General features: G+C 40.3%; 1 protein-coding gene across 1 annotated transcript in view; it reads left to right on the top strand.

Annotated features, from left to right (window-relative positions):
* Window positions 1-14868, top strand: part of COL19A1 (collagen type XIX alpha 1 chain) — a 2318824-nt gene extending 2303956 nt beyond the window's left edge. The window contains exon 53 of the mRNA XM_069235722.1: window positions 4547-14868. Within this exon, the coding sequence (XP_069091823.1) occupies window positions 4547-4674 (128 nt within the window). The 3' untranslated portion in view covers window positions 4675-14868. The remainder of the gene's footprint in view (window positions 1-4546) is intronic.
* Window positions 14869-15612: the final 744 nt, after the last annotated feature.

Raw genomic sequence — 15612 nt, 5'->3', positions numbered from 1 at the left:
TCTCTCCTGAGTGGAGGCACCACTCAAGAAACCAAAGAAACCTACAAGGAACCAACAAACCGGTGATGGTCACTTCACTGACTAGATGATATCTCTGCAACTGGAAGTTGTAGCCAGACCCAACGACACACCAACAACAGCCCGAACAAGAATGAAGCAAACATCTAGTTAGATGACATTTAGTATTTAGAATAAAAGACTATACTATTAAAATATGACAAGTGGAAAGGTAATTAAGTCAATAAAAATAAATTGTACAGAATAAGCCAAAGATTGCAAAATGGGCAAGTCAAACAATTTAACAGAAGCAGTATGGAATAATAGTTATAAGTCACTAGACATGAGTTTGGTACCTTCCTTTTGCAAAACTTTTAGTCTGAATCAAAATCCACTCAAATGAGCCATGAGAGGATGCCCATAAGAGCAGATGTAAATCCAGTCGAAGGTAGCTCACAGTTCTGATGATCCATGTTCACGCTTATTGAAGCTTCTGCTCAAATATGTCAAATGTTGAGTTGAAAGTCGAAGCATCTAACAGGAAAAAGTTCTGTACTTGCGTATTGAAGTGACCTTAAAGTCAGATGCAGGCCCAACCACCCCCTTGTTCTCCTCTACTTCACATATTAAACCCATTGTGAGAAGGTAGTCCTGACCATCTAATCCACATTAATTTTTCACCTTTTGCTCACCTGGCTTTTACCTTTTATTGCGGGGGAGCCTCATAATCTGTGACTCACCCATAGTAAACTGATGGTAAAATGGGCTACGTGTGTTTCTTGCGCCAGGGATCGCCTTTTAAGATAAGGCCACTGTGACGCAGCAAAGGTAAGAAGAACTTGGCTGGTTACACGTGAACAAGTGTGCACATGTGTGATGGCTGTGTCTCGGAGACTCCTGTTATGTGTAGCCCAGGAACTGCACCCAGGTAGCCTGGCACAGAAGCGACTATGCCGGGTGGGGCAGTAACCTGGAATAGGACTTACAATGTGGGTGTACACATGTAGGGAAAGTCAGTGTGCTTCATTGTCTTGACTTTATTGACACTCCATTATGCACCTATGGGAAAGGCTTTCTTAAGGCGCAGCGCCAGTTCCCCTTGCTCTGCAGACTCCAGAGTCTCACCAATGTACACTGTAACCTGTAACTGTTCAGTGAAGGTCAAAAGAATATCGGTACAGCATATGCGTCATCCAGGAATGTTATATTTCTCTGACTCAGCTCAGGATCAGAGCCCAGCCCTTTTGTGACCCTGCTGGGATGGGATAATTACTTTTCTCTCCAACTGCAGGAACAAAGACCTCACCCATCAAAGGAAGCAATTAACAATGCTTAAGTCAGCTAAGAAGGAGAAAAGAGTGGGTGAATTGTGCTGCATCAATCAGCCAGCTGTCATCTTGTGCCAGGAAGAGGGCCTACCCAGGCCCCTCAACAAAGAAGGGATTCCAGACCTATGGAGCCAAACCAGGACTAAGGATCCTTTGTAGATTTGCTGGGGAAGGCCCGGGCGGCAGTGATGTGAATGAGGGGTGGAGCTGAGATTCCCAGAGCACATGAGGCAAGTGACTCGGGGTGACGACATTTGGAGCTATCCCAGAAGACTGTGCAGGGAGTTTGGGACAGGGGCAGAGAGATTACACGTGGCACATCTGGATTGGTCAGAGGCACAGCCCTGCTGGACTCTCCCACCCCCACCTAAAAGATCCTGCATAGGGGAGATAGCTCTCTCTTGGTTGTGCTTTTCTGCAGAACACTGGAAATGGAGGCAGCCGCCATGGACAGTTGGAAGGAGGAATCCCCTGACAGCCATCTGGCCCCAGGAATCTGACTCTGATTGACCTGGGGACCAGTGGGGCACTCCACAGGAGCAGGGAAGCTGGTCCCCTTGCACCCCCTGAGGACCAGTTAGGGGAAGACTGGGCTTCCACATAAGGAGAAGAAAAGGCCCAGAGGAAATCAAATTGGAAGGCGCAGGGAGACACCTGTTTCCTACAAAGTTGGTTGCCTTGAAAAAGTGCTCCAGATGGCTAGGGTTTGCCACCAGAAGCAAAACGAGACTAAGATCAGCAAAATTAGCCCGATGGGGCCTGAGATGTGCCCAGGTGAAGTTTTGTCGACCTTTGACCTCTTTGCTCTCAGCTACAGTGGCGAAACATGTGGGGCTCTGCTGCCTTTCTCTGTTCTACCCTGGAGTGGGCAAAGCACCGGGGACTGCCACCGAGAAGCAAGAAACCAAAGGGGAGCACCATTGTGCTTTCCCCCAAAGAGGAGAAGGGGCCCCAGGGCCCATCCCTGTCCCAGAGAAAGTACTGTAAGGCGGGAGCATCATTGCACCCCTGCAAGGCCTGGGAAGGGGCCATAAGAAGTTACTTTTAGGCTATTGTACCCACAAGGCAGGAGAGATGCCCGGGACCCCATCCTGGGCCCAGATGCTATCACGAAGAATGGGGAGTGCCACTGCACTCCCTCACACAACCAGCCTTTCTCGCTTCCTGTGCTCATGCTGGGCAGGTACTTAAAGACAAGCCAGCATCCTTGTGTCTGCTTGCAGGAGCGGGCAGACCAGAACGTCACTGCTGACTCCCGGGGCAACATGAGAGAGTTCTGTCCATGCAGGGATCCAGTGAGGGCAATCGGGTGGGCTTCCTGAGCTGCCCGTTAACCAGTTGCTGCATGTGGGCTACTGAGGTGGGACCGGGCACCCTAAGACTCACAGTGAAGCACAAGGCCAGTTAGTAAAACTTCGAGGGGAGCGAATGCAGCAGGACGCCACTGGAAGAAAACATAAAAACACAAAAGTGAAATTGGAGCAGCTCTCCCCAGCACAGCAGGAGAGGCGCTACTCAACTATTCATCAAGAGCGTGAGGAAGGCCCCATAATGCCCTGCAAGTCGTGGCTCATTTTTGGAGGGAACTACACTTATTTTGGCTTTGTGGTGGCCCAAGGAGCCTCCTTCCCTGCCACAAAGCCAAAACAAGTGTCACCATGAACATGTAGCAAATAGCAAAAGTTGTGGGTATTGTGTGCATGGGTAATAAATGTACTTTTTCCTTTTTTCAAAAGAAAATGTGCATACTGGACAATCACTTATTGAGTTTTATTACAGTGCATCTGCAAATGGGGATTGCTAACCCACACCACCTCCCTTGAGTAGGCTTTGGACTGCTTTACTTCGCTTCCCTGTGAGAGTCAAGTGCTACAATGGGGCGTTTGGTTCCCAGTGGAGGACAAATGTTGACCCACTACTTGTGCAGGCCACACAACTAATGACCCATTTTCGTACACCCATGATATGAATCTATCAAAGGCAGTTTCTGCGGCTGCAATGGAAATTCTCTTAATGGGTGAAGCAGCCTTTTTAAAGTTGTACCTCAACACTTGTTCAATGGCGGGTCAGTCAAATCAGTCCCTTGCTAAGCATATATGTTACAGCTGATTTGTAGATTTAAAAGGCAGTATTTCCAAAACTCAGTCTTGCTCTAAACTTTCCAGATTGGTTCAACAGAACTCATTTCCTGTTCTACCTCTCTCTTTGTATCAACACACCCTTTCATCACAGGACATTTGCAGGTTATTAGCTCACAGCATCTTGAGATTGCCTCCTCCAGCAGACAGTTTTTCAACAGAAGCAAGGCCAAATATCACTCCGAACCAGATCAATAAACAGACTTTGCAGTTCTGGAGCAAACTACTGGGCCCAGACATGGAATCTAGGATGAAGTACAAAGTTTTTTGGTGTACCCTTGATAGTGAATAGAAATACTTCTTGCAGAAGGCAGCCAGACATCTTCGTTTGAACTTGAAGCTGGTTATGCCTGATGGGTCAAACGAGGGTATTAAAAGGGAAGTCTACTAGCATAGAAAGGTCACCCTAACTCTGTCTGTCTAAAGATACCACATGCCCATGTCCCATTTTTACCCCATTGTAAAATAGGTTGTGTTACTAGTGGCAACTAAGTTCTCTCTGCTTGCTTGTCCATGTACAGTGAGAAACCCACCTCACTTCTGTCCCTAGCATTCCCGGTATTATGCTCTGCTCCTTGGCAGGGCACAGTTATGTGGACATTGCCTCCCTATTTGACTTATTTATATTTATTATTTAATATATGGCTTATTGTTTCACACCCCTAATATATTCAGTGGCATTTATCAATTTACCAGGGATAGAAAAGTTAAATATGGGTTTTGCATTTACTTTACTTTTTAAGCTATATTTATAGCCAGCGCAGTCATCCCTAACTTCAGAGAAGCTATAAACATTCTGCTGTTCTGTTAACAGCCTTTTCTGTTGCTGCTGGAATATCCATGTCGGCAACTAGCCTGCTTAGATTTTAGATCTTGTTTAGAGTGTTTGGCACTTGTTTTCTCATTACTGTTCAATCATTGGCAAATTATGTTTTTCCAGTGAAACAATAAACTTTGATTTTTACCTTTGATTTTAGTACCATCTGTTTAGGCAAACCATCTTAACTTCCGACGTTGGTTTTGGCAACAATCAAGAGAGATTAATTCAATGCAAACTAATCCAGTCTTGATTTCTTTTGGCAGGTACAGGTCTTCCTGGTGCATTAGGTGAGACAGGCCCTCGGGGACCTCCAGGGCCCAGTGGCAGATGCAATCCGGCAGACTGTTACTCACCAGTGCCACATAATCAGCAACGAGCTAATGGAAAGTAAACATCTTGTGGAGGAAGCTTGATAGAGTGACACAGCAACTCCTCTGATGTGTATTTACAAGACCTACAGAACACGTGGCACTGTCTTGTCTACAGTGTGGACTATGAGTAGACAGACAAGCTTGGAGGAAATATATGAATGCTCTGTCTGTACAGAGATATGGAATATGGGAATGTATATTCCTTACTTCATTCCGTCATTCAGTTTTATGGCTGCCGTGATACTAATTCTACTTCTCACTAGGAAGGAATGGTAAATGGGACAATCTAGCTCTGTGAACGTAGGTCAAAGCCAACATATTTTTTTGCCAAGTTAATCTGAAAGGTTGTGCTGTATACTTCTGATTTTCTATGACGAAACATCAAAATCGTGGATCCTAATGATGTGGAGTTACCCTTTAATGCGTTGCATGGTACGTTTTAAGCAACGAAAGAAGCTTAATTTCATGTATCCTCTCTGAATAGTTGTCCTAGAAATCAGATGATCTTCTTAAACAAGTCATGATCAACCTACTTGTGCAAGCAAGGAATCTTGGTTTTGAATCGGGTAGGAGAATTGTATGAAAAACTTTTGCGAAAGCTAACATTTGAAAAAAGCCTAAGTACCAACTACATCCAAGAGCTCTAGTTAGTTACCTCAGTGGAACCGAGAGAAATACACAGTGAGCTCAGACATGTACACAGAAGGCATACAGCATGTTACACCTATGCCCTGTCAATAGAATATGCCCAGTGCAACCAAGCAGTGTTAGACAAGGATATATGTGCATAATTTGCAAAGTATACACTTTGAGAAACTTGGAGAAGATCTTACTGTTGCAGTAGTGAAACATGTATACAATGTGGCTTCACATCACTCAGCCCAACACGCCTATGAGGTGAAAGTTACCAAATGGAATATTGTAATGCATGCTGGTGTTCACAATAATGAAAAATGCATTCTAGGGTATGTGGTAAAATATCAGTGTTGGATAGCCTGACAGGTACAAAAAAAGCAAATGGAGAGCTATACATCACCAAACTAGGAAACGGCCTTTGTGAGTGCAATCCCTATGCTCTTAGCTTCAACCAAAGCTTTGCCTGGAGAATTATGACAAACTCAAAAGGAAAAGAAACTGAAGATGAGAAAGTTTGTGTACCTGTCACTAAGATTATAATTACTTTCATGTGATGATTGCGATAGTGGCAGAAATTGATATTGCCGTCATCATCTTCTGTGCCCTTTGCTCATCCGTCTCTTCTGTTATGTACTTGTCTATTACAAATCTCTTTTTAATTTCTTCTAAAGTGTGACTTGTCATTGTATTAATCTATGGCTTCCTGTGAAGAATATATACCGAATTGCAACTGCTGCTTTCATGTCAATTCAGACTTGACGAAGACAATCTCTTGGGTCTGTCAGGTTCTACCTGTGACTCAAAAGCAAGCCATCCCTGGATATGAAGGGAAAGAGGAAAATTGTAAATCTGGTCTATGCATGGATTCTTAAAGGAACAATCATCTGCACCACAGGTGGCGACTCATAATAGTTTTAAAGGCCTAAGTTGTTTCGGCAAAATTTGTGGTTTCAAGAGGAGTCAAATACCGAGTGTTGACCAGACTCAAACAAACCTACATGTCCTGAAAGAGTGATCTATTGGCTCACAAATAGATTTATTCTGTTTTCGCTCTTACTACTATGTTCAGTGCAGACGTTGAGGAGATGTTATTAATGATGCCTCTGAGGCATAAGAATTTTAAAGTACATGGATTAAAAAGGCTGCTGAATCCCTTTAGGTTACTTATTTGTGTCTCTTTCCTCACATTTGTTTGGCTTGGTGAGTCCACAGAGGTACATCACATGTATATCTTGTGATGAAACTATTTTCTTAAGAAAGAGTCCATTCTAGTATACGGCTGGGAATTATTGTCTCTGTAGCGAGGTGTCAAACCCTTAGTCTTAAGCACTAAAAAGTAAGAGAATTGGGCATGTTGAGAATAAATATATTTTATGCATTTGTACATACAGGTTCTGCAGAAAAAGCTTTGACTTGCTGCTGAACACTATCGTAGACTTCACATAAGCTAGAACATTAAAATTCGAAAAAATAAGAAACATAAAAACTTGAAGAACATGTTTGGGTTTGTTTTTCCAATAAGAATGAGTGTGCATATGTAGCTAGAACTATAAATGTGTAGGCTTTGTTTTAGATCACAACGTTGGTCAGGTTAATCACAAGGCCACACATTTTGACAAGGGATGCATTTTGTGTAAATATATATTTTTTATGTTTCCAATGTAAGCATAACCTTTCTTGCTAAAGGGTACTGTGGCAGTTGATCATAGTGCATTGCTTTGGTTCAAAAGAACTGGAAGCCTGGCTCCATCCAGACTTCTCTTTCATATAGAACACTTTATAGGATAGTGTATAGAAATGAAATGTTTTATCTTTTCACTTTGAAAACGAAAAAGTTACCTCTCACCATTTTTTTTGATTGTTGTTTGTCAAAGACACTTTTATAGTTTACATTTTCATGTGTGTGTTTTATTTTGGATAAATATTTTTTAAGTGTAGGGAAACGCCTTTTTCTACCCAACAACTACAATATTTGTGAATTTTGGATAAGTTATAGATTCAACATTGTATGTACCAAATTTGTTTGCTTCATTGATTAAACCACTGATTCGATCCCTAGGTGTAAAGAGTTGGCCCCAATGTAAGTACATAAACACAGGAGTCCCATTTTAAATTGCCAAGAATGGGTGTAGTTTGAGACTGCCCCAACCTCCTTCACACTGTTATACATAAATATATATGATAAATGACTGTGTGGTGAATGTTTAGGATTAGTTTTCACATAGGGCGTCATACCACATGCTTGACCTTGTTATGCCCTGTAAATAATGTGTCATTATTACCATGTTTAATGGTACTTAAGGCAACAACTTTAGGATGATGGAATGCTGAGTTGACCTTGCCAGGATGCAGTTTTGTTGTTACCTATATTAGCATTCAGCATTTGTCTTACTGAACCATCCTGCCATGTTTACATTGTTTTAAGAAGCGTGATACATAGGGGCATATTTATACCTTTTTTGCGCCACATTTACGTAATTATTTTACGCAAAAGCGGCAAAAACTTACAAAATATAATTTTATTTTGTAAGCTTGCGCCACTTTTGCATCAAAAAATGTCACGAATGTGGCGCAAAAAAAGTATAAATATGGGCCATAGAGTTCATGCAGAAGGCAGACATCATTGCAATTCAAAGTAGGAAGGTGCTCTACGGCAGTTTCAGAGGTGAATGCCTCATTATAGTGAAGATGCTAAATAGTATACTTAGCCATTTCTTAAGAGAAAGTGAAATGCACTTTTTACAAACATAAAATATAAAGTTTCTTACTACCTACTAATCTCGGCTTGATTTCCCAATAAAAAACATTTTCATCCTAATTTAACTTTTATGTAAGGTGTTGTCCTGGTAACGTTGAACCATGTAGACCTAACTACAGATTTCTATTGCAATTCATTATATCTTTAAAGTACACTCAATCTTTAAGCATTCATTTCTTTGTCTGATACATACATGCTATGTTGAAATCATTGATATTGCTTTTTATGTAGCATGCAGGTTTTAATTGTTTTGTCAGAGATTAAATGCAAATCTGACCAGAAGATGTCTGCCTATTGTCTTTTACGTGAGAATGGCCAGACCCAAAGATGTCTTGGTGTCGGGCTGCTAATAACAAGCAGTGGCAAAGCCATCCAGTATGTCTCTGAAATCAAAATGCAGGCAAGACCTACTGGCCTTGTCAGCGCTTATTGCAAAATGCCTTCAAACCCTGAAACAGGAAGTGAGGTCAAAAACTTCAACCTGACCATCTGCTACAGGAGTAAGAGCGTAAGTGTTGCATTTTTACATTGGTGGCAATAAAAAAGTGTCTTTCTTTGGCATTTTTCGAGTAGGATAAGAGTTTTAGATAAATTTGGAAAACGTTAAAACATCAATAGTAGAAAATGACATATGTGAATTTTTGAAATCATCAGATGTGCCTTTTAAACTTTTGCAGTGGTCAACTTCATTTAGAGCATTATCATGGCAGCAAGCACCACAACTCATAGACTATGGACGTGCAACAGAAATATCTCAGCAGCATAGATCTTGGCTAAACACCGTAAAATGTATTTTCTCAGTATGGGTGGTGAGCACAACAAATAACTAAAGCCCAGATTTAAGAATGCCTAGCGCCTACTTCCGCCACACTAGGGTAATTTTTTATGACGCTAATGTGGCTCAATGAGGCCAAATTCGCCGCATCAGATTTGCAAAGTGGCGCAATGCATGCATTGCACCACTTTCTAACCCCTTGCGCCACATTATGCCTGTGCCATGGATAATATATGGGGTGGCGTTCCCCCATTAGGGGGACCGCAAAAATGGCGCAGTGGAATCTATTAGATTCCACTGCATCATTTTTGCAGCTATTTTTAACGCCTGCACAGAGCAGGTGTTAAAAGGGGGCACACTATTATTTTTAATGGGCCCCTGTGTACCTTGCAGGATTAGTGCCAACATTTTTGGTGCTAAACCTGCAATGTACTACAATAGCGTCAATAGGTGCACCGTATGTTTAATACAGTGCACACATGGTGGCGTTAGGGGGGCGCTGATGGGTACAGGAAAAGTGGCGTTGCATATAATGCAGTGCCACTTTTCTTAAGTTTGGGCCTAAACCAAGCATATTCTAATTCCTTTTCTCTGGCCACCTCAACCAGTTTTGAGAGCACTCGTCTGCAACATTAGTTGAAGGAGATGAAAATTGTTGTTAGTTTAACTCTTTCTTTTGGTTACTTTCACTATGGTGGCAAGACAGATATAGTTGAAAAATGTCACATGCATGTCTGTCATAAGAAAAACATAAAAATTTGGACGGAGATTTAGAGCTTATCCTGAACATATATTTTTTTATTTGGGATTCACAAACATTGCCAGGTGTATGCCTGGAAATATTCCCCCAATACAAGGTTTTCAAGCACACTTCTTGGAATGCCATGCACTTTCCCCAAAGTTACAATTATCCCTGTGCCAAAGTTTTGATAGCAGAGAGTTCTCAGGACGAATAGGAGGCTTTTGTGCAAATGTCTTTTTTTTCTGTGAGAAATCATTTTGCCCATTGAAAAAGCTCTTCCCCTTATACTCCTAGCAAGTTTGTGGTGATTTGAGCCCCTTTTCCACCAAGGAAAGGGAGTTAATCCAGCTTGTGGCTGGACAAAGGCCCATATTTAAGAAAAATGACGCACAACTGCAAAATGGCGCACAACTGTGCCAGCGCAGTTGTGCGTCATTTTTCTTAACGCAAGCTAATGTAATTCCCTAATACCATCCGTGCCCCATACTTAAGAAATGACACACAATGGCACTAAAGAATGGCTAGTAACTCAAAAAAGGGCACAGGCCGGTGAAGGATGGCATTAGGGGAAATGACGCTAGTGGGTAAAAAATGATGGTAGGCTGATTAGTGGCAAAATATCTGCCGCTAGTCAGTCTACTGTCATTTTTTGATGCACAAGCAGCCAAAAAATTACTCCTGTCAAAGTACAGACATGAGTCATTGCCAGTACCCCAAAGCCCACCACAGGAGACCAGTGTCCGCAGGACAAGGGCAACATACCCAGTGCCATACACTTACTTGTTATGGGCTCCCCTCTCCAGTAGTGTCCCTGTGGTGTGGGTGGTGGCGATGCTGGGGGTTGGGGTGGGCATCTATGTGCCCATTTCATGGTGTTTTCCCATGGAAATGGGCCTACCAGCAATTTAACGCCTGGTCTGATCAGGTGTTAAATAATGACGCTAATCGGGCTTAGTGCCATAATTTAGGTCCGCCTCTAGCTGCGCATCGTTTTAGCGTTGGGAGTTAAATATGGCACTGGGCGCTAGCGTAATTTTTAGGAATGGATCGCCAACCTTACATCTCATTGACGCAAGGTGGGTTGGCGCTTCCTAAAAATGCTTTAGTATCAAAATCAATGACTCTACAACAATAACTTTCCTTAAATATGGGCCTAAATCTCTTACCATTTTAGGATAAAAAGTATTCAGAATTCATTTTGTGAATGCCCACAGCCCAGGGCTGGAGAAACTCCCCTTCCAGGATAGGAAAGTGAGGCGAGCTCCACAAGATTCAGGGGGCTCAGGGGAAGGGTTTCTCCACAGAGAAAAGTATTTCCTGTGGAGGAAAAATATGTGCTTTTGCACACTTGGCTGCTCATCCACTGAACGCAATTGTAGGTAATGTACAACTCATTACATCGGAACTAGGCAACCTAAGAAAGTCAAGACAGGTGTAATAATACACCAACAATCCTGTGGCTAGCATGTCTTTCCAGAAATATTATTTCACCTGCTTTTTTTTAATCAAACAGAAATGACAAAGTAACTTCAGGCTGAGTTATAGAACACCGTCCAAGTTTACATTTTTCTTTGAGAAATGGTTCCAAGGTGTTCTTAGAGCAACATTAGTACAATGGTTTGAGTTTAGTTAGAGGAAAATAGATAGAATGATTTCAATTTTGTAGAATTTAATCAGTCACTTTGTTTGGATATTTTTGACGTCTAATTGATTGTATCTCAGTGATAACATAAAACTGCTCCTGAACTGAACTAGGGCCCCTGCCAGCCCCCGACTTCGTGGGGCTCAATTAACAACCATGAAGTGCGATGTGTAGAATGGATTGACATAGTGGGAAAGACTGCTAAACCTTTCTACATGAAACATAATGCTACCATTGCCCACTCGGACTAGTCTCTAGGTTTCGAGAGTGGAATGATCCACCAAAAGGCCACAAATTAATCACAGCAGAATCAGAGCTTTGTCAGAATTCAGGGAGGTGCGCATCCTCCGACCCATGCTCCAAAATAATGCACAGGTTTACATTTCTTTAATCCGATAAAATCCTATTCATAATAAACCAGCCTGAATTCGAAATATATGTGCTCTACATTCAATGAAAAAATGAATTGTTAGTGCAGGGGTGCGTCATACAATGTTTACATTTTAGGAATGCCAACAGCATTGCCTAGTGTTTAGTGAAATGATTTTAACTACATAAATTTGTTTGCTTCCTTGTTTGATTATTAACTTTCTTCTTCTAAATGTTTTACCTCAGTTCTTAATCCGTTTTCCAAAATAAACAGCTAGACTGGGAAACATTGGAGGCCATGCTAAAGATTTGTCATTGAAACTATTTTCTAGCTTGTCTTCCTCATTAGCGTTTTTTATCAGGATCACTGACTTTAAGGAAGCAAGGAGGACATCGGTAGGACTTCTCTCTCTAACCGAATATTAGTAGATACAATTAGACACCTTCGACCTTAAGCCTGTGAATAGGGGCCTCAGCAGAGATAATTCTGAAGTGATGCACACGCTGTCATTTTAAAATGTTAGAAACATGCTTCAAATGTCTTTGAAAGGGGGCTTTCCTTTCTATTATTTTACGGTTGTGTTATGTCACCTCTGAGAACTTGTAACCACTTAAAACTTAAGACACATGAAGGATTTCTCACAGATATGAATGCGTTTAGTGATCTTTCTGGTGCTCTATTTTATGCATTAGTTTCAAATATTATTTTTATCTTGACTTCTATGGTGCTTTGTGGTCCTCCTTCCTATCAACTTTTTGTACCCATTTTTCTACATTGTATTGCTATTTCTTTGGAGGGGGATTGGTCTTGTTTCAGGCTTGAGATTCATATGTGAAGTTAGGAGTTTATAATTACTTTTGAAACATTGTTTTCGGTTGATTTTACAATTTAACTATGGATCGGTTGGAGATTCTTTTAATTTAAAATCATGTGGAGCTGGCACCATTTTCGACCTCAGCAGAAATAAGAAAGTCTGGATCAGATACATGCAATATTCTGTAGTTGACGGAAAGGGGAACACAACCCTTTATAGCCCTTATAACTCTTTGTCTCCACCGGTAACAGGTCTAATGGGAGCGCTTCTGGAGCCCGGCTCTTTCGGTCTTTGGGTGCTGTGACGAGGCACCTTTTCTTGCAGTTGAATATATTGGTGCGGTGACGAGGCACCTTTTCTTGCAGTTGAATATATTGGTGCGGTGACGAGGCACCTTTTCTTGCAGTTGAATATATTGGCTCGTCAGGCCGTCCCCAAAATTCCATTCTTTTCACAGATCAGGGCCTTAGAGTGTTGTTCAGATCATTAAAGCTATTATCCTCTTCTACATTCTGGACTTTTAGTAGACTACGGGTGCCAACCATCAGAAACTTAAAATGGCAGAAACATTTCCATGAGCTGTGGTTGATTATTAATATCAACTGTGCCTTATCTGCCAGATAAGCACTGCTCTTGGACCAACCAAAGAGTTTCATTATGTGAAAACGTTGTTGATAGAGTTAAATATTTGCCTTTACAAAAATGTGCTCAGATTATTTAAGATAGGGAGTCAAATTTGACATTGACAAGACAATGTTCACGATTAAACACAAACTTAGTTTGAAAAAAAGGAAGTAGGCACACACACAAAAACAGCATGCATATTCCTTCAACCTAACTTGAATCCTGTCAAGTTGCTGTAAAATGCTGAATATCGTGCCCCTAGCAAATAGCAAATGTTCAATATATGCATTCAGAGGGCATACTACTTATTTTGACAACCAATTAAATACTGTGATGTCTCTGTGGTGTGTCCGATTGTTGTGTTGTTAGACTTAAAATGGTAGCATCATTTTCATTTACGTATGCTTCCAAGAGCTATTTGGAATTGGCATCACCATCATATGAGAACAGTCCCCAACCAATGCTTTTCTGCAGCTGCATTAAGTTAGTGAGAGGTAGGTGCAATTATAGACTAAAAAACAGGAAGCTCACAGCTGAGTCGATGTGTCTGTCCTGCACCATAAATTCATCTAAAGCAGCACGTTTAATGCCGGACCTTACTGAACTGATGGCACTATTTATTGAATACGAATAAAGAGCACACTAAAAATAATCTGAAAGAATTAGGTGTTATCTCCGGTCATTTCAAAGTTTTAGATTGTTTGACATCTACTGACTTTCCGAAGATGGACTTTAAAATAATAGCAAACTGACTTGCTAAGTAAAATCGCCATAACTTGCTTTCAGTTAATTATTGTATGATTCAATGTAAAGCCAGGTTTGCTTTTTACTGGCCACATAGGTGTATGCAATACATTTTGTAAATAGTTTGGAAAGCTTTTGATTCTTATTTCCAACAGTACAAGTTTATTTGATTTATCTTTTCAATGTGTATGTAAATATAACTTTTGTCAGATAATATATTGAAGTGTTTTGATGGCATAACCTATTACTGTACAGTACCTCATTTGCAAAATAAGTCACTGCCATTAAAAGCAACGCAACTCATACAGGGTATTCGGTAGTCTCTTCTTTTATTTTATTTCATGTTGTTTTATTTTGTTCTGTTTTATGCTATTTATGTCTTTATGCAAGGCTCGAGAAAGATGAAGAACATTGCTGCCAGTTGTGCTAATGCCAGTATTTGACATATATCATATACAAAATAATTTGTTTTTTCCCTCGCCATGTTCAAACATTTGAAATATGACAGCATCTTGGCAAAAGCTGACAGTGTTTACATTTATTTGCTGACTTTCTGCTTGTCCATGGTTACCCCCTTTCTCCTCATAGTGGTGCATGGCAAAATTGTTAGGGATATGTTCGTTTTTTATTCAGTCTCTTTCAGTAGCAAATATGTTGCTACGTACAATAATGCCTAAGGATGTGAGCAACACTTGCTAATCTGAATCAATCACATCATAACATCCTTAATACAGTGTAGCCCAGATTTCCATCTTTTCAGTACATGGTTTTGTAATAAAGTCAGAGAATGTTCACATGAGCCGCAAAGGCAGAGCCGCTAATGTTTTTCTAGGTTTCTATAGTTGTCTTTTTGTATATACAGATATCACATTTCTTCTGTTACTTAGTATTATGCATTGGTGGTTAGAATTTAGGAAAATAAAATACATTCAATTGGTAGAGCTTATTGCTTATTAGTTTACATTTTCTTCCATTGTTTTATTACCTTAGTGTGTTTCCATGCTTCAGAAGACGTTCATTCTGTTTACAGAATTTGCTGACAGTGTAATGAGTTTTGCATATTTTGTTATGTTAATATATTCCAAATAAAGGTTTGCCAGTGATAACAACTAATAACTATTGTTGTTTCTTTTTCTGAAATCCTTTTTTGTGTATAATTTGTGAGAAATTGTTGTGTTATTTACACAGTGTCTCAAAAGATCATGATTTCCAGACTGGCGGAGATGGGCATGGCTGGCTTGGCCCTAAATAGTGCAGTTTGCATCTTGACAACCTAGACCAAGTAATCTGTCTTCCTCCTTTTCACTCAAAGTTCAGGACCATCAAATGGGGAGTCCCTTAGGCCTCATCGCTGAGCCGACTCTTTCTAATATTTATCTAAGACATCTGCTCAGTTGATCCATGATCAGGTTGCCATACTTATGAATTATGGGGGTGACAACCAGTTCATCATCATATTGGATCAATCTGTGTGGGTCACTGATATATTATTCGTACCAACAATATCGTGGACCAAAATATTGTGTCAAAAATGTTGATTATATAAATAACTCTTTCCTTTAATGGTATGTACAAAAATATCGAAAATAATATTGTTTTACACTAATATTTTTAAAAACATTCAAAATATAGTTTTTAATGTGTATATATAGTTTAAAGTGGTCAGTCTTTAATATTTTAAAATATAACATGTATATGTTGTAAATTTAATACATGTGACTAATATTAAAAAAATACATACTTATGTAAACACACAAATGTGTGTTACATTTATATATACATATAAGTAACACTATTATTAAAAACATATATTGTACATTATGTTACACTTTTTAAGTTTTTTTTTAAGTGTA

This window comes from Pleurodeles waltl, chromosome 5 (genome assembly GCF_031143425.1).
Source record: "Pleurodeles waltl isolate 20211129_DDA chromosome 5, aPleWal1.hap1.20221129, whole genome shotgun sequence".
Lineage (NCBI taxonomy): Eukaryota > Metazoa > Chordata > Amphibia > Caudata > Salamandridae > Pleurodeles > Pleurodeles waltl.
This window is presented reverse-complemented; position numbering and strand designations above follow the sequence as displayed.